General features: G+C 52.5%; 1 protein-coding gene across 1 annotated transcript in view; it reads right to left on the minus strand.

The window, feature by feature from the left end:
• Fam20c (FAM20C golgi associated secretory pathway kinase) overlaps window positions 1-23,647 on the minus strand; it is a 56,125-nt gene that overhangs the window by 22,746 nt on the left and 9,732 nt on the right. Inside the window, exon 3 of the mRNA XM_027922781.3 lies at window positions 21,055-21,133. Within this exon, the coding sequence (XP_027778582.1) occupies window positions 21,055-21,133 (79 nt within the window). The remainder of the gene's footprint in view (window positions 1-21,054; window positions 21,134-23,647) is intronic.

Here is a 23,647-nt window from a genome sequence, read left to right on the forward strand (position 1 = left end):
CTCAAGTGACAGTGGCCAGTCCTGCCCTGGCAGGCCAGGTACAGCTGCTGCAGACACCTTCAAACCTATGCTGGTCACTGGCAAGGAGATGCACTTCCCAGAAGGCCAGTCCCATCCTCACTACCATGCCAGTTTCAAGGCTGACATCAATACTTGCCAGGTGGATGGAGGGAGGCCGTGCCCTGGGCTGCCACCTTCTCTTGGCATTTTTGAACATCGCCCATGTGTTGATCTTTGCACACATCGCAGCCTGCTCCCTGGACACACAGGGGAGGAACGGTAGGCACGAGGCCTCTGCCAAGGCCAGGTGAAATCCTCCTTTTGTTCATGCTGAGAGTTGCTGTGTCCAATGTGGATGACATTCAGGTTTTGAGATCAGCTCCAGACAGCTCCTCAGGAAGCCACCCCACACCCATCAGGTGCCTGGGGTCAGGGCTCTGGGTCTTCCCCGGATGCTGCTCACAGGCTGTCAGCTCCTCGGGGTGGTGCCCAGTTTAATTGGTCCTGATAAGGTCTCCAGGCAGAGGCTGGCCAAGGTGGCACCTGAAGGAGAAGGCTGTACTACCCAGTAGGGCACAGCTCAGGAAAGGTGTGTTGAGGCCTCGAAGGGAAGCTGTTGGGTGCTGAGGACCCTCTGGGTCTCACTGTTTAAGGTCTGCACCAAAACAAGGGAGGGGAGAGAAGGCCAACTGGGGTAGGGGAGCACCAGAGAGGAGGGGGAAACGAGAAATGAGCAGCAGGGTCCACTTGCCCTCAAGTCCCACACCACTGAGGTAGCCACTGCCTAACTGCTGTAGGGTCCTAGCCACTAGCAAAGGCTAAAAGGATGCTGGTCTCAGAGCTACTTCTGCTGCTATGGGAGGCATCTGTGGGTGTGCTGCTTATCAGGAGATGCACTGAGACATTTATGGGGTTGCCAGTGACAAGATTGGGTCACCCCCTTACACCTGCGGGCAAAGAGGGTCCTATGGAGGCTCTGAGGAGGCTGAGTGGGTGTCAAGGTGTCCAAAAGAGCCAGCAAGCTGGTGCCCCTGATGCCCTCTCATTTTGCATGGAGGTTGTTGGCCTCCTTCCTAACCAGGGACCAAAGTGGCACCAGTGGCTCAGCATCAGGCAAGCACTGGAAAAGTACTGAACCTGCTGTGCCAGGTCGAGACAGACCGGTGAACCCAGTCACCTGGCAGTCTCCCCTTGCCCGGTGTCCAGGGATGGAGTGCTCAGGTGTGGAGGGCAGTTGAAGGGCGTGGCCTCTTCTTCCAGAGTAAAAGCAAGATGTTATCTGATACTTGGCTGGCTGAGCACCAAGAACAAAAAACTGCTGTGATCAGGGGGTGGGGGGGATAGAGCAGTGGGGGCCAACACTTCCTGGAATAGGAGGGTCTTGTGTGGGTGCACTGGGAGCTCAGGGTCCAAGGTCACTGTCCCTCTCCATCAGCCTGGCCCACCGCCCACCAGCTGCAGCAGAGCAACCTCATGTTTCCAATGCAGCTGCCCCAGATCCACAGGGTGGAGAGGAGGCACCACTCAGGACAGAGCCTTGCCCATGGCCTCACTGGATCAGGGAGGGCTCTGGTGCTTTCTGCAGGGGGTGGGGCGGGTGGCAAGAAAACAAGTTCAAAGGAAGGAGTTACTGAAAATCAATCAACCCATCAACTTTGCACTGGGCGAAATAAGGGGACTCCTGAGGCCCATTGAGGGAGGGACTTATATCCTGAAACCCACATGCAGATCCTTGAACCTATATGTCTTCCCCATAAACCTCACAGGTGTTCACGGTGGGTGACAGCCAAGGGATCAACACAGAAGGAGCCAGCTGCTCTAGGTTGGGTCAGGGTATATAATGCACTAAAGGTGCATCATATGGTGACATACAGGTGCCTCCTAGCCTGTCTTGACCCCTCTTGTTTCCAACACATGGGGCCTCCTAGGTGAAGCAAGTGCCCTATGGTTGTTCCCATGGGGCTCGTCCCCCACAATGGCCCTTGGGGTTCCCATGGGCCCTGGGCCTGTGCTGGGGGGGGGTGCTGGGCTTCCACATCTTAGAGGAGGGGTCTGGGCTCCACAGCCCCACAGTACAGGTGAGAGCTCTGCAGCTGACAGTGGGGAGGGGCTGGGTGTCCATCCAGGTCCTTGCCTAACTCACAGCAGGAAGGTGCTGGCAGGAGACCCAGCACCTGTCATCTGTTCTTCATAAGCCACTCAACTGTGCACAAAGGAGCCACCAGTTGGGTGCTGGGCAGATGCTGGGTGGGGGTCCTAGGGTGGGGCCTGGGGCTGCAGAGCACTGTGACAGCCCCTTCCTGAGTCTTCTGGGCAGAGTCCCCAAAGCAGACTTGAGACACTTACACCCTGTGGTCAAGACCCCAAGAGGCCCATGGATGGGTGTTTCTAGGTCCCTCCATGACTGATCTGAGCTGGTGCCCCCATCCCCCGGGGTCCCCCACACTCTGGAGCTGCCAGCCCCTGAGGCCTCTCAGCATTGCCCCTGAGGTCAGAGCAAGCCACATCTGACCATGCCTGGCTGCACCTGGCTTCCGTACTGAACAGGCAGGGAAAGGAGCCAGTTTCAAGGCTAATGTCAATACCTTGAGTGGGCCGAGGGAGGAAGCACAACTGTGGCCCAAGGTGGATGCCACAGTGAAGGACAGGCTGTGGATTCTACAGCTCAGGAATCATGGAAGGAGGAAAAGGAGAACCTGGAGAGAGCCAAAAGGGCCAGGACCCCAGCAAGATGTTAGTATACCTCTCTCTGGACACCTATGAATGCCTGGTGCATCTCTGCTACTTGGAGGCCATGCAGGACCCCAGAGGCTACTAGAAAGTTTGGCATCGTGAGGAATGCCAAGTTGTGGACGTTAATGTCAGCTGACACTTCATAGAGGAGCTCTGCCTTCTCAGGAGCCTCCTACAGCCTTGAACCATCTACATCCCTTTCTCTCCCAGAGGTGAATACCCACATACCTTCCTTTAGAGGAATTTCCCTTAGCTCTGACAAAAACACAGTAAGTATTGATTGTGCTCATTCATACTAAAGTGAGAATGACTTCTGGTCCCCCAAAGATGTCCAAGTCTGAATTCCCAAGCATATGCCATGGTACCTCACAATGACAGAAGGGACTCTACTGATAAGTTATGAAGGATACTGAGATGGGGGGATTCTTCTGATCATTCAGGAGGGCTTGATGCAAAGCTCCAGGGTCCTCCCAAGAGGGCTTGAGGAAGATTTGATTACAAAAGATGCTGCCTTGCTAGCTTTGGGACTGAGGAAGGAGCCATGAGCCATGGCAGTCAGGTACCTCTAGCAGCAGGGAAAGGTGGTGGAGATGGGTTTTCTGGAGCCTCCCAGGGGACACAGCCTGCTAATTCAGTTAGATTCTGACTCCTCATTATGAGAAGGGATCTGTACTATTTGAGTTGCCAGATTTGCAGTGTTTGTTACAGCAGCAACAGGAAACTAATACAGACTCTTTGGCAACTATGGCAGAACAGATGGGCAAAATAACTCAACTCCACTTTGGATCATGTGGGGCTCAGGGCCCCTCCATGCAATGACACATGGTTTCATTTAGGTCCCCACATGATCCAGGAATTCTCACGGCAAAACCTTAGACTTCAGCCCCTCTCCAAAGATAAGGTGACAGACAAGGGTTCTGGGATACAGCTGGACATCTTGGGGAGCCCCACCCTAGGGCCAATCTCAGGGAGGCCAAAGCCCAGAGAAGACAGATGCTTCCTTTCTCCTGTAAACACAGCAGGTCCCTGACTCACCAGAAGAAGGCATGGAGGCAGCAATTAGTCTCTCCGTCCCGGGTAATCTTCTCATCACTCACAGCAGAAAACAGCCTCCTTGCAGTAATGGGATATATTAAGCTATTTAATACCAGGTTTTCAACGGGTGAATGTTCTGGAAGGTGAGGGGGCTTCTCCTTGGCAGTAGCTCAGCATGACGTTTAGTCAAGTGCACCAGACACTTTGCGCTAAATTTGGCTTCGCTTGTTCTAGACCATGGGGGTGGGGGGTGTTGCTCATCTGTCTCATTTTCCCCTTGGGCACCTCGTTCACCCCCCTGGTCTCTCTTGGGTGGGGCAGAGTCCTCAGTGGTCAGTGCCATCTGAGCTGGGGGCGGCTTTCAAGCCACTGTGGCTGTGGACAGGAGTAGACCTCTTTGGGTTGGACCATACCTGCTCTTCACAGAACTTCTTTCCATCTTTGGGGGGCAAGTTGGAAAGAACTTGAGAATGAGGATGGTAAGAGCCCAGGAGGGGTGGGGAGGGCAGCGATGTGTCTGAATTATTTATGCACCGGCTGGAATAGATCACTGTCAAGTTCCCAGAAAAGGAATTCCTCACAGTGAAGGGAAGACGGCCTAATATACAGGCAGAATGCACTCTCTAAATGCCTCTGTCCTGGAAAATGGGCCTTTCACAAGTGTTTTGTGGCGAACAAGGTTATGGTTGAGACTTTCTAATCCTGAGGTGAAGGGGCCCTATGGCAGGAACAGCTGTCCACTGATTCTCCTAGCAGATTTGCCCCTGGAGGCTCCTTGAGGGGGCAGGAGCTGCACCAGGAGTCAGGCAGCTGCCTGGGAGTCCTGGAGTTGGTGCCCTTCTGCAACTAAGATTGCTGGCAGGTGGCATCCAAAAAAGCTTCCAGAGCCAAGTTCAGGGAGGAGGTGTCTCTGCTATGGGGCCCTCAGCGGTGAGAGGGGTGGGGGCATATGTGCTGAAGACAGAAACAAGAAATGGCCCTTGTCAGCAGGGCCAACACTGGCGGATGCAGGAGGGACGTAGTCTGGAGCAGCGGAGGCTATACTGCAAAGAAGATGGCTTCAGCAGTGGGTTGTCTACACCTGCCACCTGACTTTGTGATGCATTTGTTCTTGCCTGTGGAGACTGTGGCCTCCTGGAGCCCAGGGCTGCTCCCAGTCTCCCAGATTCTCCGTGGAGGCGTTGGGGTCTCTTAAAGGAGGGGTGAGGGTGTAAGCCCTGCTCTGAGCCATGACTCCGGTCCCTAGGCCTAGTCTCCTTCAGCTGCCTGGACTCTGGGTGTCCCCTTCTGGGCAGAGGGGCCTGAGCCCACATAGCACCAGAGAAAGACTGGGCTACCAAAGGCCTCTAAGCACTCAGAGGTTTCCAAGGAGCCTGAGGATGGGGGAGGGCAGGAGGCGCCACGCCAAGGTTGCACAGGGGAGGATCTCCTACTGACCTCTTCATTTTGACAAAACCCCTTCAACTAGTGGGAGATTTTGAGGACCACAGGGGACTTTGGAGGGTCTTCCTCCTGGGCTCTGTTACCCAGTGAGACCTGCGCATCAGACCTTGGGGGCTTTCCTATAGGCTCTAGTGGCCCTTGTGTGTGGCCAGAGCTTCAGAATGAAGCAGGGACATGCAGGCTTTCCGATGACCACTAGGAACCCTATTAACTGGTCAGACTGACCCCCTACCCCGGTCCCCTTCACCACGTCTGCAGAAACGGGGATGACAGCTCTTCAAAGTGGGATGCTGGAGCAGAAAAACGACTGGTTTCTTTGAGTGGAAATTAACTGAGACTAGACTCTTCACCTTCTTATGGTCGATTTAATGAAATCAATAAGAAGAGATTCAAAAACTAGTAACTATAAGGAAAGTCTGAAATCATTCCATTAAAAGATAATTGTGACAGTGTAGTCTCGATTTCAAAAGCAAAGGGGGAAGGATTTATTTACTAGAAAATGTAAGCTCCATTGTGGGTTATTTTTGTTGTTGTTGTTTGTTGGTTTTCGTGATGCTGGGGATGGAATCCAGGGCCTCACCATTCTAGGCAAGGGCTCTACCACTGAGCTACACAACCAGCCCCTCTACTGTGTTTTTTTTTTAGTTGTTGATAGACCTTTATTTTATTTATTTTTATGTGGTGCTGAGGATAGAAACCAGTCACACATGCTAGGCAAGAGCTCTACCACCGTGCTACAACCCCAGCCCTCTACTGTGTTTTTAAAAAACCCTCCTGTCACTTATCCAGGATTCAAGACCAAGGTCAAGGGGGCGTGGCCAGAGTGGGAGAGGCCGATGGAGTGGGCGGAATCCTTCTTCCACTTGCCTGAAAACAGGTGTTTCTTCTGCGCTTCACCCCTGTGGTTCATCATTTTATTTAATAAAAAATGATTTATTTTATTTAATAAAAAATGATTTATTATTATTTAAAGGCAATAAAACGACGAGATGACACTAACAATGAAGCTAGGGATGACATATTTAGCATGAATGTTATTGCATCATCTTGTTTTTCCCTCCAAGAGCCCTGGGTGTTTACAAAGTATCAATACGGAAAACAAACTGCATTCAGAGTGAGGAGCTTGCGTTCCAGCCCATTTTTTTTTGGGGGGGGGGGGCTTGTGGAAGATCTTAAGTCTGCAGAATTTCCTTTTGGGGCTTCAGAAACCACCAGATCTGATCAAACCACTTTTGAGCAAAATTTCCTGACTTTCATTTTGCTCCCCTGGTATGAGGAAAAATGAAGAGCATATTTTCTCTCCCTTCTTTTCATCTTTCCTCTTTTCCATGATGACTAGAACCATGGCCCACACACCAGCATGAACCCAAAGATGTAATGATCAGAGAAAAACAGACGCTTTCAATATCGCTGTGGGGAGAATGTTTCTGGAGAAAACAACTTGCTTGCTTTCATTTTTGCAATTTCCAGGAGCCCCCAGAGGAACGTCCTCCCATGTGGTCAGGCAGCTGGGTTGAGGTCTGGACAGAGAGGTGGCCAGAGAGGCTGGGGGCTGGCTGCCCAGGCTTGGCCTGGCAGCTCTGGGCATAGGCCATGGGCACACGCTGTGGCCTACCCATTTGAGGTTGGGCACGGTGGGCACGGTAACAACTGTGCTCTGAGGTTTTTCCTCCATTTTAACCACTCGTTCACCTCGCTGTCAGGTTTGCACAGCTGCTACTCTTTATCTTATTAAGCAAAAAAATCCCTAAATGCCATGCCAGAGCAGGAAGATGGCTAACTGTTGTGGCCAGCCTCAATGCCATTCTGGTCACAACTAAGGCCAGGGGCATAGAGTGACCCCTGGATGCCAGAGGACCCATGCTAGCAGACTTGGGCCTTATAAGCAGCTGGGACACTGTGATGACCTGTGCTATGCAAATAGGACCTGGGAGAAAAGAACAATCCCTAGTTACCTCATCATGTCAGGCCCTTGACACTGGGGCCACACAGTCACGGACACAGCTTTGCAGCAGCATGTTTGTGGGGTGGTGGTCCCCCAGCATGCTGGACCCTTATCTGTGAATGGAAAACGATGCTCCTTTATGGGGTCACATGAGTGTTAGCTAACAGACCCTTGCAGCCAGCTCAGTCAGCCCTGGGCTTGGGAGCCATGCATTCGTTGTTAAGCTAGTTACTTAACATTGTTATAGTCTGAATTTAATCAACACAGGTTATAGGTTATAGATTATAGATTAGAAATTATAGGTTAATGGAATATTAATTAGTAAGCAGAACAGGATTATAAGATAAGTGTTATAAAATTAGGAATGTTAAGTTTCTCCAGTCTGCCCTAGTTGTAAGAAAGAAAAAGTAACAGTACAACAATATAATCACTGTAAGACATAAGATTTAAGTTGCTAACAATAAGATATATAGATAATGTAAGGTGATAAGTGTAAGCTCAGAGGTCTAATATAGTTACAGATAGTTATAGATAAATATAGAGATGGATATAGGTTACTAGAACAGTAGTTAAGTATAAGAAATAACTATGTAACTCAGTGTAGCCATAGGGACTCCATCTTCTTGGTTCTCGTGAGAAACTTGTTACATAGGCTGTTCTCAAGGTATTATTTTTAAATTGTCTTGGTTTAGACCTATACAAATGAGGATTATAGACCTATATAAATGAGGATATAGATCCCCATAAATGAATATATGGTTTTCTGGTTTTGCTCTGCTAACTTCATAACCCTGTATTCTGTTTGCTTGCAATTTGCAAAATTTGATAGAAAAGACCCCAGGGGATGATTTTCTTCCCTATTTTTCTCCCTTAAATACCTTGGTTATAAACAACTTAGAGCTGCTGTTCTTTCAGAGAGCTACTCAGTCTCTGATGAAAGCAGTTCCTGGCCAGGTAAAATTGGCAACTGGTAAAATAGATAAAACAAAATTCTTTGATTTGTTTCAAATTTGGACTTTGTGTGTTTTCTGAGTGGTCTCCCCATAAGGACATTAGTTAAGCTAGTAGTTGTTCCTAAGCCCCCCACCCACCATCCTGAGCTGGGTGGCTCCTAGCCAGCATGTTCTGTGCATACAGTAGCTGAGAGGCGAGGAGAGGAAGTGACTATCCTGTACAGGTTGACATGGGCACTTGGACACAAGGAGAAAGGCCTGCAGGACCCCCCCAGCTGAACAAAGCAGGGCTGGTGAGGGAAGACCCTCCTTTCAAGGGCCCATGTACTCCTGATCAGTGCGCCCCTGCCCCACCTCCCCCAGGATCATGTGCACATCTCGTTGAGCTCTTTAACATCCACTTGTTCTGGGTGACAATGCCTCATGGGGCTGGCAGCCATTCTCTGATGGCATCCCGAGTCAAGGGGTAAGGGCAGACACAGTATAACTGAGAACCAAAGGCTGGGAGGGCTCAGAAGGGTACAGATTCTTTGCAGAGGCAGCACCTATAGGTTTCCTTGGGCCTCCTCGTCTAGCAGGGCTCTGCAGAGCCTCTTTCAGAATTGTCACTTATTTGTTTTTCAGATTAATAAAATTCATTTTTTATGACTATAAAAATAATCCAGGAAGCTGGAAATGACCTGTGTGTCCATAACTCAACCAGGAAGTACGTGATGGTATCTCTGGGATGCTTGGGAGGGATGCAGCCAAGTGCTCTGAAGAGGTACCAAGACCCAGTGTGGTAGCTGGAAAGCCCTGGTGGCACTAACAGGGCCTCTACTCCTCCTGCTTCGTGTGCAGCCATTGCCCTAGCCCACACAGGCACACACACACGTGAGCACACATATGCACATTCATATGCTCACATAGAAGCACTTGTGTGCACACTGTGTGCCCATGCATGCATGCCCATGCACAAACTCATGCATAAGAATATGCATATATAACCCTGCTCACTATGCACCCTTTCATACTGATGCTGACCGTATCTTGCTTGGTCCACTGGGGCCCCCTCCTTTCTGCCTCTGCTCAGCTCTGGGCCCAGGGTCTCAGAGCCTTCAGCGGACACCAGCTGCATCCTGCTCAGAGCTGGCACTGGCCCTGAGGGTGTGGACTGTTCTCTACCAGCCCTGGCTCCGCACACCGGGTCACTCAGTTGGCTTTTGGAAACTGAGGCTGGAAGCATCAGCCAGAAGCTCTGGAGATGTCCAGTGGCATTGGGCTGCTCTGGACACTGATTCCCTCCATCCTCACAGCCAGCACCCTGCCCTGCCTTTCAGGGGCTGTGCTCATTCCCCACTGACCCAGCATCCTGGGAACTTGAGAGAAGCACATCGCATCACAGCACAACACCCTTGACCTACAGCTGAAGTCCTGGCATGGTCCTCAGGGATCTGCATGGCCCCCAGTATTGCCCCAACCTTGGGTTCTAGACATCCACCTGTCCCTAATGTAGACGTCCTGGTGATCCCATGTTCTGCACACATTCCTCCCCAGCGCCTCCGGCAGCATCTCCTCTGTATCCATTAAAGCCCAGGTCCAAAGAACTGCCCATATTCAGCCCTGCTGAGGAGGCAACTCTGTGCCCTGTGGCCTGCCCAGAGTGGGTGCTCTGCAGAAACTGTGGGAGGAACCCGTGGAATCATGGAATGAGGCTGCTTGTCTTTACGCCCATCTCCACCATGCTCCTCAGCTTGAATCCTCCCCCTGGGATTTGCTCCTTTTAGAACCTTTCCTGCTTGTTTACTCTTTATCAACTGTCTCCCACTGAAACTTAAGTCCCACTCTAGGTGGGACCAGATGTGTCCTGCTTACAGTGGAATCCTGACCTGCCAGGCGGGGCTGGGGTTGTAAGGAAGAATGGAAGAACTTTCCCATAAGACTTATGAGGGACACCTTTCAGACAGGGCAAGAAGGCTCCTTGTGTGCTGGAGCCCACTGCCCAGGGCGTGCAGAGCTCCCAAGCAGCTCATCTGGCAGGAGGGGGCTCAGGCAGCTGCCCACTGACTGGGTTGGGATCTGACTGGGTCTTGGCCTGGCTTCCCTGCCAGGGAGGATGCTGAAGCTCCAGAAAGCCGGGAGGCCCTGGGTGGGGAATAGGCCTGGAGGTCGGCCCGAGCTGAATGGAGACACAAAAGGGTCCTTGTCCACTTCTGGTCAGGCTCAGGCCACTGCTGGCTCCACACCCACAACTAGCGATTGGGCAATCTGTTTGCTTTTGGGGCCTGGTGAAGGCACAGTGCAGTCAAAACATGAATTATTTATCAGCAGGACAGCAAATCCTTGGAAATTCCTCACCACTGCCTCCCGGGTCCTCAAAACCCTTTTATTTCCCTAAGCCTTAGTCTGAGGGGGACGTGCCTAGAAGGTTTCCACCATGATCACTCCTAGGAGAATTGCTCCTCAGCCTACATGATCCACCAAAGGCCTCTTGCTCACCCCAATGACCCCAAAAGATAACCTCCATGCTCAAAGACCTCTCACAGTTCTCCTGCTCACCCCAAGACTACTTCAGGTCTCCACTTACCCTAAGATCACTCACAGGTCTCCTGCTTATCTCAAGACCCACCAAGAGATAACCTGAAGACCCCTCATGTTGTCCTGTGTACCCCAAGACCCACTCAGAGCTAACATGCACACATCAAGGTCTCCTGCTCACCCCAAGACCCCTCATAGGTTTCCCATTCACCTGAGACCACTCCAAAGTCACCTGGTCACCCTAAGAGCTACTCAAGGGTCATCTGCTCACCCCAAAATGCACTCAAAACTCTCCCACCAGTGTGGCTAGGCAACTGAGATTTTTCTCTTCTCTTTCCCTCCAGCCCGCACACTCTTGCCCAAGGGTTGCAGATCTCTGAGTAGAAATGTGTTTGACCCACAGCCCAAGTGCTCTCTCCAAGGACTGTGCCGCAGCTCAATCCTGTGTGTCCAGCACAAGAGCAAACCAGGCTCTTATGACAAGTAGTTGATCATCCTCTAGGATGGTCTGTCCTGGGACCTCATCTACTCCCAGGTGGCAGGTCAATGGGTCTAGTGTCCACTCTCAGGCTCTGGACTCCCATTTCCTCTGATGGGCCTTTGTATGCTACAACTGTGTGCAAGGCCACAGGGTCTGGGCTGTACTGAGTTTCTGCCACCAAAACTATCTCCCTTCATATCTGGGCACCAGAACTTTAAGGTTCATGGAGGAAGCCTATGCTAGGTGTGGTCAGCCATGTCCATTGCTGGGCAGGTCTATTCTTTAGTCTTCTGAACACCACAGAATTTTTTTGCAAGGGCATCTACCAGAGTGAACACACTTGGATCAGGGACCATGTGAAATTCCACTCAGACTCCTGCCAGAGGACCAGAGAGAGCAGACACTCTGCTTGGGCAGCCTCCCAGGTGGTCTCTGGTTGTTCTTAAGTGCCGCCCTGTATCTCTGCTGAATTGTTTTATATTTGGGGATTTTGTCTGCACCAGGCTGGGCTCTGCATGGGCTCTGGCCTTTAATCCATGCTACATCAATTCTTGGTCCTCCTGAGGGGCATCAGCTAGTGGGGACCTGTGCCCCAAATCTAGACATCTTGCATCCAACTCCCTAATTCCCTGTCAGGGCCAAGGGTCTCCCATTCTGCTCTTGGCCTGTCCATGACCCAGACAGGGGCCCAGCCAGGATGCTTGGCCACTTCTGCCATCTTGGGCAGTCTTTGTTCTCCTTCACTTGCTCCTTCATTCAGCAAACACAGCGTGCACACTTGTGATGGAGTTAATGTGTACCCCAACCCCCGGTTCTTTCTTTATCCTCTGAGGAGTCATACCTTGTCCCTCAGACCTGTGCCAGCTCCTTCTCTGCCCCTGATGGTGACCAGGTTTCCTGTCACCAATCAAATGGAAGCACCAAGAAGGGACAATAGGGACTGTGGCATCACATCTAGTCTCACTGATACAGTGAGAGCTCTGTGCCCAGCTTCATGCCCAGTGCTGGGGTGAGGACCCTTGCTGACCTCCTGGTTGTGGCAGGGATCCTCACTGATGTCCTGGATGAGCACTAATGACCTCAAGTCATACCTCATATCTACTGAACTTAGGCTGGACCAGAATGGCCTGTAGGCTCTTGATCTGTCACCTGTCACCCACATTTCCCAATAAATCAATCAATGAGTGCTGGCTTCATGAGCCCAGCATAGAGAAATGACCCAACAGGCCCTGGGTTGGGCTACACTATGGACAGGAGTCCTGCACAGAGAGGACAGAGGGGCTGGAGCAGTGGAGAGGCCACCTGGTGTCCACATCCGTGTATGCTCAGCCCCACTGTCTTCCTTGGGGACCAGGCCTGGAGTCTAGAGTTAGAGTTGCATTCATCTCCAGCTCAGCTATGAGCTTACTAGGGACATTGCAGAGTCCCAATTAAGAATGTCAAAGGGGCCAGCCATTTCCCAGGGCTTGTGAGGACCCCTGGAGGTTAGTTACTAACAGCACTGGATAAAATGCCAGAGTGGGGGTTTGTGGGGCCTTGGGGGTGCAGGTGCTCAGAGGGTCAAGGCAGCTGCAATTAGGGTTAAAGTCTGTAACAGCTATGTGAGTGGACTGAGCCACCTGGCAACATGTCCCAGTGTGACACACTGGGCCACCATTTCAAGGATGAAATACTCTGAAGCCAAGGGAAACTGGCAGGGCCAGGCCTCCAGTATGTCCCATGTCACACACACCTCACAAAGCACCTGTGGGTGCCTGAAAGGGATGGTGGTCCCTGTGCACTATACAGGGCCTGAGGTGCATATCTAATGGACCATCAATAGAACGTTAATCAAAGAACGTGGTCATGGGTCTCCCAGTGCCAACATGCAGCAGGGAGCTGGGCCCTTCTGAAGGACTGGTGCCAGTTACCACAAGACCTCGGTGGAGACCTCTCTATGTCCTGTGCTTGCAGTCTGCAATGGCACATGCTGCAGGATGAGGCACGGGGAAGGCTCACTGTTAAACTCTTATTCTGCTAATACTCCACACGCCTTGCCCTCCATGGAACACGTGGCTACCATGGAGGGCCTGCCCCACCCTGCCTTGCCTACCCAGCCTCTCAGCACCAGGGGAGGCGTCAGGGGAAGCCTGCATGTCCCCAGGGCCTCCCTACACCTGGCCACCAGCTGCCACAAGCACTTCAAGGACAAATGTGACCTCCTGGTGAGCTTCAGCCCATCATTTCAGATGTGCCTATACAGGCTCTGAGCAGCATGTGTTGTGATTTTGTGCTCCCCTAGGCCTGTGCACGGTGTCCTCCTGCTCATGTCAGCCAATGAGTTTTTGCTGAGAAAGGGGACATCAGGGAGGGGCTCAAGGTCACAGACAGCCAGTGTGTGGATCACTGCTTCCTAGAGATGAGAGAGTCAAGGTTGATGGCCACTAGAGGCAAATGATGCCTCCAACTGGACATAGGTTGTGCACTTGGAAGGGGTCACTTCAGCTGCAGGGTTGTGGTCATGGGCTATATTAGCTTCCTGTTCAGATTGGTGGCCCTAGTGCAAGACTCCAGGGGAAGCCTGACCCAGGCCCCTGAGTCTGCATGCTGTATCTGACCCCTTCCAAGAGAGGGGAGCTTGCTGCCACACTTGGCTCTGTGGGACGATTCCTTGCCATGGTCCCAGCACCATTCTGGGCCAATGCACGACACTGTAGAGGAGGTAGCTGTTCACGATGGGCCCTGCTCTCCTGCCTCTGCTCTGTACACACTCTGCTGCCTTCAGAACAGGCCTTGGTGTGTATGGAAGGAGGGCTCGGATTTCTGCAATAGAAATACCCTCCCGGCCTGCAGGTTTCTCAGCAGCTGACTGTGTTTATGCATCTTGGCTGCGAGGAATTCCTAGGCCTTGGGACAGCTGTTCACAGAGTCTTCTCTGGAGACACAGAAACAGACATATATGTTTCTATCCTTTGCAAAAGGAGAGAAAACTAGACGACCTGGGAGGGAGGACCCTGCAGCCCACAGGGGGGCCCACGGCTGAGTCAGAGCCCAGAGGCTCAGCCAAGACCCAGCAGGGAACGGAAATCAAGGGAGGTGGACATAGAGGGCGGGGACCCTGCTCTGAGGACCACAGCTCAGCCCAGCTGCACATGCAAGACACACTGGAGTGTTCAAGGTCCCTTCACCAGGAAGCAGTGCCTCCAAATGCTCCATGGGGTGGTGGGGGGGCAGGAGCAGAAAATTCCAGGGCCTCTCTGAAAAGACTCCCAGCCACAGAACTGAGGATTCAAGCTCCTAGCCTGACCTTTCCTCAGTGGCACGTTGCCCAGAGGTCCTGGAACCAAAGCCAGGGGCCCTGGACTCAGGCCCTGGCCTGTACTGCTCACTGTTTACCTTTAGTTGAGCTTCAATTTCATCCTCCCCTCCTGGGAGGGGGCCTCTGGCACCACAGCCTGGTGGGTGAGGAAGAGCATCTGGGATGGGAGGAGAGGCTGCCACTGCAGATCCTGTGGACCACCAGTGCACAGCACGGTTTGGGGCACCTGTGCTCACCTCTGTTTCCCCTCGTGGACTATCCAGAGCAGGCATGGGCCAGAAGACCTGCTCTTGATTTCGTAATGTGGGACAGTTTTCCGTACCTACATATGCACACCTGCTGTTCACCTGCTCTCGCCCCTGCTCCCGCCTGGTGGGCTAGGTTCACTGCAGAGGGGCACACAGCTTCTCCTACCACCCTTATCTCTGTCCCTCGCGTTCTTCAGCATCTCCACGTGGCTGGCTGAGAGATGGTCCCTCTGAATCACTGGTCTGTGATTCTAGCTCTGTCTCTGCTGTCAAGGCCCTGAGTGGTTTCGTCCACCCTGAGGCATGCATCAACACGAGGACTTGACAGTCTCTGCTCCACGCTGCTGAGAGGCCGATGCCTAAGGCAGTGGTGTGGCTTGTGGGTGTTGTGTGGCTATTGGCACTGAGCGGCTCAGGGTGTTGTATAGATGGACAGTTGGGTGGTTGTATGGTACTGGATGGCTATAGACAGTTGGGTGGCAATAGGGTGTTGTGAGTATAAATACTGCATGGCTGTAGGGTGCTGGGTGACTATGGGCAGAGGGGTGACTGGGCATTTGGGTACCTGTAGGGTGTTATGGGTATAGGTAGTTGCATGGGTTTTGGGTATTGGGGGACTAGGGTATTGTGTGTGTGTAGGCAGTGGGGTGACTGTGGGCATTCGAGTGACTGAACCATTGTGTGACTTGTGGGAATTTAGTGACGTGGCATTTGGGTACCTGTAGGGTGTCGTGGGTGTAGGTAGTTGCATGGCTCTGGGTGTTAGGTGGCAGTGAGCAGCTGGCCGGCGATGGGTAGTTGGGTGGCTGTGGGTAAATGGCAGAGCTCTTTGGCACACATCATGTCCTATAACCTTTTATTCTGCTGCAGTGGCCCAGGCAGATGGGCTTCACAGAGCTCCTCTCTGGGTGGCTCATAGCTGCTGCTTTCTGAGAGCCGCTGCACCAGTGCACCTAAAGTTCTTCTTCCCACTAACAGTGGGAAGTGAGAACCTAAAACCCAACAGGGCCAAGAACCAGTGGAATGGACAGACTAGCTGTGGAGCAGGGTTGCAGCCCCTCTGCAGAGCTCCATCCAGATCCATATTTTCCCCTGAGACATGGGGTCTGGGCAATGGTAAGGGCCCTGAGTATTCCACTCTAGCCTCACATAATGAATATAACCAGGCCCAGAGTGGGCAATAAGTTTGACAGAGTGGCACAGCAAAGGGTGTGGACCCAAGACTTGACCCAGCAGCATTCCTTTATGCTCCAACACTATATGCCTCTCTGCCTGCACATCTTGAGAGGGACCTTGAAGGCCACCAGCCACCCAAGCTGGAAGCCTCCCCGCCTTCATGCACCCAGGTCCTATCATCTGGTACCTTGAAGGTCTCCTCCAGCCTTCCCACCCCAGCCACCCTGCACAGCAGCCAGAGGCCCAGCACTGCTGACTGCTGCTCCTGGGGACAATACCAGGCGCTAGCCCCCAAATGCTCCAGGAACTGGCCCTGCAGCCTGTGCTCAGACCCAGGACTGTTGGATACCACAGTGGCAATGGGTTGTTCTGCAACTGCACTCCAACATGGTACTGCACCACATGCAGCCAGCGGGCACTTGAGGTGCAGCTAGAGATGGAGCAGCCGCAGTTCAATCTTAACCCATAACTGACTTCATTGTAGGCTGCCAACTGCCACATTGGACCCTTGGACAGCCCAGCTCAGCCCTGTGGAGGCTGTCTGTCCTGGATAGTGTCCACCTGGCCTCTGGGATTTTGCGCAGGCTGGTCCTATGCTTAAAGGGAATGACCTTCAATTGACCTTACACTCACAATGAGGCTCAGCTGGAGGCTGCTTCCACTGCACACTGCTGATCAGGCTGTTCTTCCCTCAGCCAGACCCTTCTGGGCAGTGGAGCTGGTGGGTACCACCCCAGCTGGCCCAGGCTGTCACTCATTCCGCACACATCCACGAGGAGCAGACACTGGCTGCCTTGAGGCTGGATGTGCACTGCTCTGTCCTAACAGCAGCAGGAAATTTAGAGAGCCACTGGAGAGGAACCATGACCAGGGCTTAAGGCTTCCCCGTGAGCCCTGGGTCTGAATGATGTCTGTGTTCCCATCAGGGACTTGATGAATGTTATAGAGTTGGCTGGATGAACACTTCTGTCGGGAGGTGGTCATGGCTGCGTAATGGCAGCTGTGGGCATGCCTGAAAGGTTTCTTTCCAGGAAGCAGTTTGTGCAAAGACGCTGTGGGATGTCCTAGTTCCATGCCCCATGAGTCACCCAGTTCTCTGTTGCCTTCAGGATAAAGTATGTCTGTTCCCAAACCATTCCTACAGCCTTACATCTGCACAGGCCTTGAGACTTTTCTATAAGACCTTGTTGAAAAGTGGGTAAACTGAGTTCTGGTGGGAAAAGCATTTCCTGGAGGTCACAAGCAGGAATGGAGGCTCAGACCACTGAACTATGGACTGACTCATTTGAGTCCCAAAGCAGCTACTCTGCCAGCTCTGCCCAGAGGTACCTGCGCCATGGTTCCCCCAACAGCTGTGTGCTCCATTAGCATAAACACTGCACCAAGAGTGCATGCAGCAACAAAAATAAATAGAATGGACACCTAGGAATCCAAGCTCATGCTTGGATTTCAAAGTCTACCAATACATGACCACTGACCCATTCAGAGTGTATCGAGAACTCTCACCACTTAAGAGCAAACAGACAAATAACCCAACTAATGAAATAACACAAACTCCAAACTGAAGTCTCCAAAGAAGATACACAAATGGTCAAGCTTGTGAAAAGGCACTTGATGACACTAGCATTAGGGAAGTCAAAACACCATGAGATTCCAACTGACACACACCAGGATGGCTAAGATCAAGATGGCGCAGCTACAGTACAAACCAGACTCAAGTGGTTGAACACAGTTGCTACCTGACTTGGCATCTGCTCCTAGGTGCATGTCCAAGAGGACAGAAAATGTCCATGCAAAACTTGAGCGTGAATGTTCAAAGCAGCGTTACTCACTGTAGACAATGTTGTTGTTATCACCAACCCCAGGCCCATAAGCAAGACGCGCGCGGCCCGTGTGTACAGTGGAAGATCACTCAGCAATAAGAAGGAACGAAGCCTGACACACACCACAGCACAGATGAACCGTGAAACACTGTCATGTGAAATAAGCCAGTCACAATCAAAGGCACACTGAACAACTCCATGTCTGTGAAAGTCCAGAGTAAATAAATCCACAGAGGGGCAGAAAGGGGGATTAGAGCTTGTCATGTGCTGGGGGCACCAAGGGGGCTGGTGAGCAATGAAAATTTTAAGGAATTTCTTTTTGGAATAATGAAAAATTGATTCGAATTGACAGTGGTGATATGGCACAACTCTGTCAATAGACTAACAGCTACTGAGCTGCAGACTCTCAGTAGGGGAATTTATGGCCTGTGATTACATCTCAATAAAGCTGTTTTTAAGAAAGCTTAAGTACTCACGTTAGCACAAAAGCAAGAGTCTCCAGGAGCTCAGGGCTGACAAGCTGTTACATGTTTTCAAAGTCTACCAATACATGACCACTGATCCTTCCATGGTCTCTCTCACACCTGCCCATCATGCTGAGGGACCCCCAGGCACTGCCCTGGGTGCTGTTCTCTTGATGCTTTCAACTTACACCCTTATAATCCCAGAGGCAAAGTACTCTGCCCGTCTAATTAATTCCCAATACTCTCCTGAGAACGTATGCAGCGCAGGACTTTCTCCCAGGAGAATGTCCTTTCTTAAGGAGAACTGTTAATCATGGATTTTAATTTCTTAATACGTTGGTCAGGAACCACAGCTGTTTTCGTATTCAAATCACAGTCACTGGGGAATAAGAACCCTACAGGCATGAGCCTGAGGTCATGGGGTGAGGAGGGTTCCAGGTGTCAGGGAAAACCTACAAGACCTACCAAGAAGACCAGGTCAGGAAGACACGTGGGTAGTTTGCAGAACACAGTGATACCCTCTAGCATGGGTCTCCACCTCTGTTCCCATCCCTAATGCTTCAAAGGAGGAACCCCGGTTGGCTTCAGGGCGTGCAAAGCCTTGCTCTGGCCAGCCTTGAACACATTCCCCAGCTGCTGCAGGATCTCGACCTTGTTTCCACGGCCATATTCTAACAGGCCTCAACCTCCCATCAGCCCACGTCTCACACCAGCCTCACTGCCTGCTGCCATAGCCTAGACCCTCTGAGGCCTGTGCCTTTGATATCTGGAGCTGCTGGACCCCTCCCAGGACCTTCTCCATGGGGTCCTGGAGTCAGGGACTGCCATGGAAAGTTACTTGGCCTCTGAACTCACCAAGTTGGGATATGACAATGCCTGCCAGGCAGTGGGTGGACACTTAGGGGACTCTGTGTCTACCTGCTTCTCGGAGCTCCTGTCCCCTCATCTCCATGTGGCAGTGGGCAGTATGTCGTGCAGTTATATGGTGGGGATGAAACCTCGGCATAGAGCCTCCAGGCAGCAGGAGCCCATGGGATGTGGGCAGCAATAGCCCTGCAGAGCTGCAGCAGAAGACACCATGGCTGCTGCTGCGCACAGCTGGCCAGCCCAGCTCTGCAGGAGAAGCACCAGAACCTAGAATCTCTCCACTCTCCACTGGCCAGGTCACCTGAGCCCTTAGGACTTGCTCTCCCAAAAGTTCCAGCCCTGTGGAGCTCTCTCCCACACGCCTCCAGCTCAACTGAAAGCATCAGCAGACTGGAACAGCACCCCTCAGAGGACAGCAGAAATCTGTCTCCCAGACTTACCTCCCACGCCCACCTCCAGCACAGCTTGGGGCCTGGAGACATCACGTACAGCTGTTGTCCTGGATTCTGGATAGCAGCTGCCTGTCCAGGCTCATTTATTCACCTGACTCAGCCTGGCTCCTCAGTGGTGCCCCACACATTAGAGAATGGGGGCCTTGAAATAGCTCACTGGAGAGGCTGAGATCTCTCACAGCTGACCCTCCTAAGCCAGAGATGTGAGATGTAAAGAAGCCACAGGAGGCCTGTTCCCCACCACCCTCTGGGATGTCCCAGGAGAACCACACTGGCCCCAGCCACACTCCCCTCCTGTTGTGTGGGTGTCTCCTGCCCAGCTTACAAAGGTCAGGTGGGGGCAGCAGAAACCAACTGGCTGTCCACACTACTTCTGGTCACGAAGGGACTGTGTCTAACCGTGCACCTCACTGGGGCCAGTTCGTAGTCCCCTTGCACAGGGCAGATTCAGAGGAAGGCAAGAACTCTACTTCCACGCATGAAATCAGGGAAGAAGCCCCATTATCTCATAGCCAACACAGACTCGTCAGCCACAGCACACACTAGCCACCCTGGGCTGGCCCCATGGCGAGAGGGACAAGGGTGGAGAGCCTTCATTTCAGCCCATGGCATGCTTTCCTGGTCTGTCTGCCATTTCTACTGATGGCCTTTCCGTGGCCTGTGGCAATGTGTGGTGCTCAGTCCCAGGCTCCTAAAGACCTGCAACTGAGGCCGGTGGAAAGGATCCTTGGGAAACCTTCCCTCTTTGAGTCTTACAAAATATCTTAATGCTTCTGAATTAGTTACCATTTTTAAACATATGAATGCTAAAAAGGAAAATCTCTGCATCTCCAGCTTATCTTGAAAATTAGAAATCAGGCCAGATGGCTGAGATCTGATGAGTCAATGGACAGCTGTCCCCTTCTGCAGGGACCCACACCCCATGTGCCACAGTCCCTGTCTAGCCCCACACTCACGTCTGAGACCCGTGTGTGCTCCTGGGCACTTGGGTTGCAAACTGTGTTTAAACAAGGAATCTCCTGTCAGTGCAGAAATGCCCTGTTTGCAACTAACAGAAGACATGGTGCATGCTGGGACCCCTTGGGGTATCCAAGCCCCATGATGATCATAGTGGACGTGGTTTACGAAGTCATCTACTTTCCTGTGGGGTCATGTGTTGCTCAGTGTTCCACGGGACTTTGGTGACATGGTTTCTATTTTATGTAGGCAGACAGTCAACTCTAGCTGCTACCTCTAGCCTGCCTTTTTTTTGACACTCAACTTTCCACCGTTCCTGTATCGTGGGCCATCAGGACCACAGGACAAGCGTGAGACAGAACAGCCAACTGAACAGCCCTTTATGAGTCAGAGAGCCCACGTCCCCTTTCCAGAGGTTTCTTTGGTGTCCACACCCCCATCTCTTATACTTGAAAACCCAAACACCCTCACGGGGAGGGTGATGCCCCAACAGGTTTTCAGGTACATAATGCTGACGCAAACAGGAAGAGCAAGGGTGCAGGTCACTCTAGCTGCCTTTTGGGCTTCTACCACAGTCCACCCCAAGATCTTCTCTCAGAAAACACTGCCTCCCCGACTGCACACTCCACCCGCCCTTGCACTCGCCCAGCGGCGGCACTTACTTCATGGGTTTGAACAGTGCTTGCCCGTAGTTCTGGAACGTCATGATGAGCTTGAGCTGCGTGCCCCCGGACTTCATGGCTGCAGGGAGGAGGGAGAGAGAAACAGGGTCACTGGCTGCCTCAGGCCCCTTACTGGCCCTTATAGGGCCTGAGGGTAGATGGGCAGGCCAGCCCAACACTCTATCCTCCAGTCAGCTGGGATCCTCTGGCTGAGGGCCCCTCCCCATTCTGCCTGGGAAGTGGGGGGCTTCAGCAATGATGTACCCTTGGCTAGCGCAGGCTCCCCCCTGGTCCAGCTGTGGGAGCTGGGTGGACTCCTGCTGATTCCAGCTGGAGGTCTCAGCAGGAGTGTGCGTAAGTGTGTCACAGCACCAAGGGCCTGGTTTCCAGCAGGGATGGCTAGGTTGCTTACCTGCTAGCACAGTTATACACATACACACACACCCCTACATACACGCATACCCTTCACACACCCTAATACACACACAAACTTACACACAACACCTATACATTCCTAAACACAAGCATATATATATATATATACACCCCTACACATATTCCACACATGCATGCACTGCTATACCTGCGCTGCGCACACCCCATTGTGGCCTGGAACAGAGTGGAGATTCTCCAGCAAAAGCTCCTGGGATTTGCAGGAGATTGCAGAGTTACTCTAAGGAGATTATAAAGACCCTTAGGTGGGAGGCCCCTCTGTCATCAGGACATGATGCGCACTCATTTCCAGCATCTCATCAGCTCAGAAGGATGAAGAATTCCCCAAAGAACCCCTTTCCTGACCTTAGATTTTCCTTTCTGCTAATGGAGCAGCAGAAGGAAGGACATTTTCCAGGTTGGGGCCACAGTGAAGGCCCCGGGCCACCAGGATACAGGGCTGGGAAGGGAGTCATCCTACAGCACAAGCTGGCCAGGACGATGCCCACAGGAGCTTGTCTAGCCTGTGCAGAGGCTTGTCCAGTGTGTCCTGTGTCCATACTGCACCCCGGCCACACGATAATGTCACAAGTGGTGTCTAAGAGCCAGGTGTGCAGGCTACACATTACGAATCGCAAGATGACTTTAGGCTGCTGGAGGCAAGAGGCAAAGTGGGTATGTGCTGGTGCCTGAGGGGTGGCCTTTCTGGGAGGAAGGAACAGAGCTGGCACTACAGAGGCAGAACAAACACATTGTCCTTGGAGGAAGAGAGCTGATGCACTTGGGCCTGAAGAGCTGTTGCTGCCGCCCACTTCAGTGTCGGTGGGGCCCATGGCAGGTGAGGGCCCTATGGGGTTCCCAGGTGCTCACCTGGCAGCTTCAGGCTAAGGATGGAAGCTAGAGCCCGGGAGAGGTTGGGCTGGGGCAATGGCAACAGAGGAGGGTGGGCATGGAAAGATGGGGGTTCTGAGGAGCACTTTGATGGAATGGTGTGGGGTGTGGAGATGTGACCAGGATGACCCTTGGGTCTCAGATAGAGCCATTGTTTGGCTGGAATAGAGCAGAGACAGAGAAAGCCCAGTTAGGTGGGGAGGGTGGCAGCAACCTGGGGGAGATGCAGGTGGGCCAGCAGCCTGAGGTTCTGAACACTTCCCACAAGTGAGAAAAGCCTCAGGCAGCAAGGTCACCTGGGGGTAGAGTGCAGAGAACAAGGTGTGCACCCGTGCTTATTTAGGGGGAGAAAAGGCCAGCCAGGGTTGAGAAGCAGTTGTTGGCGGGTGGGCATGGGGGGCGCAGGCCATGCTGTAGGCAGGAACCTGCTCAGAGGAGCAGGTGAGATCATGGCAGCCCGGCCTGGGAACTCTGGGGACCCCAAGGGGAGGGGAGTAGACAGATGTGCTTCCCCTGTCTGTTCCTTCATGTGGCTGATTGGCATGTATGTGTGCTACGAGGACAGGACCTGGAGGGAGCAGGGCCAGTGTAGGGCCAGGTTTTGCCGGTGGTGGCCACAGGCATAGGGCAGGATGCCAGCAAATGGGTCAGTTTGTAGGTTTGGTGGAGAATAGTCCAGGGGGCTCCCTGTCGACCCTGAGGTTGGAGTTTGCTCAGCTTTCCTAGGCTGGGGCACCCTAGAGGGGAGAGACCTTCACCTTTCCAGCCTCAGTTTCCTCTTCTGCTAAAGGGGGCTCAGGAGGCCTGCCCAGCCTCTTCACAAAGAAGGGCCCCAGGCTGGGAATGTGCATGGTGCTACTCTTAGGTTAAGTGGGGGACCTTGCTTATGAGGCCACTTGACATTGCAGATGTCATGCAAGGTGCTTGACCCAGACCTGACCTGGGCCCAGCCTGGCATACTCCTGGGCAGCACTGGCCACTGTCCAACAGCTCACAGTGTGTGATGGGCTGGGTGCTGCATCCAGAAGATGGGCTGACATCTTGGCTCTGCCAGGCCAGTGCATGGTGTGGTGTGAGGCCATCCCTCCCAAACACAGGAAGGGACTAAGCACCCTGCATGGAACAGGTGCACTGTAACACTGCAGGACAGACTACAGTCTCACCCTCCTAAACAGAACCAAGGAACTTTCAGTAAGCACAGCATGGTGCTTACTATTTATAATCGGAACCATTTTCTTTTAAAAACTCGCGAACACAAAGCATGGGTTTT

The sequence above is a fragment of the Marmota flaviventris genome, chromosome 19, assembly GCF_047511675.1.
Source record: "Marmota flaviventris isolate mMarFla1 chromosome 19, mMarFla1.hap1, whole genome shotgun sequence".
Taxonomy (NCBI): domain Eukaryota; kingdom Metazoa; phylum Chordata; class Mammalia; order Rodentia; family Sciuridae; genus Marmota; species Marmota flaviventris.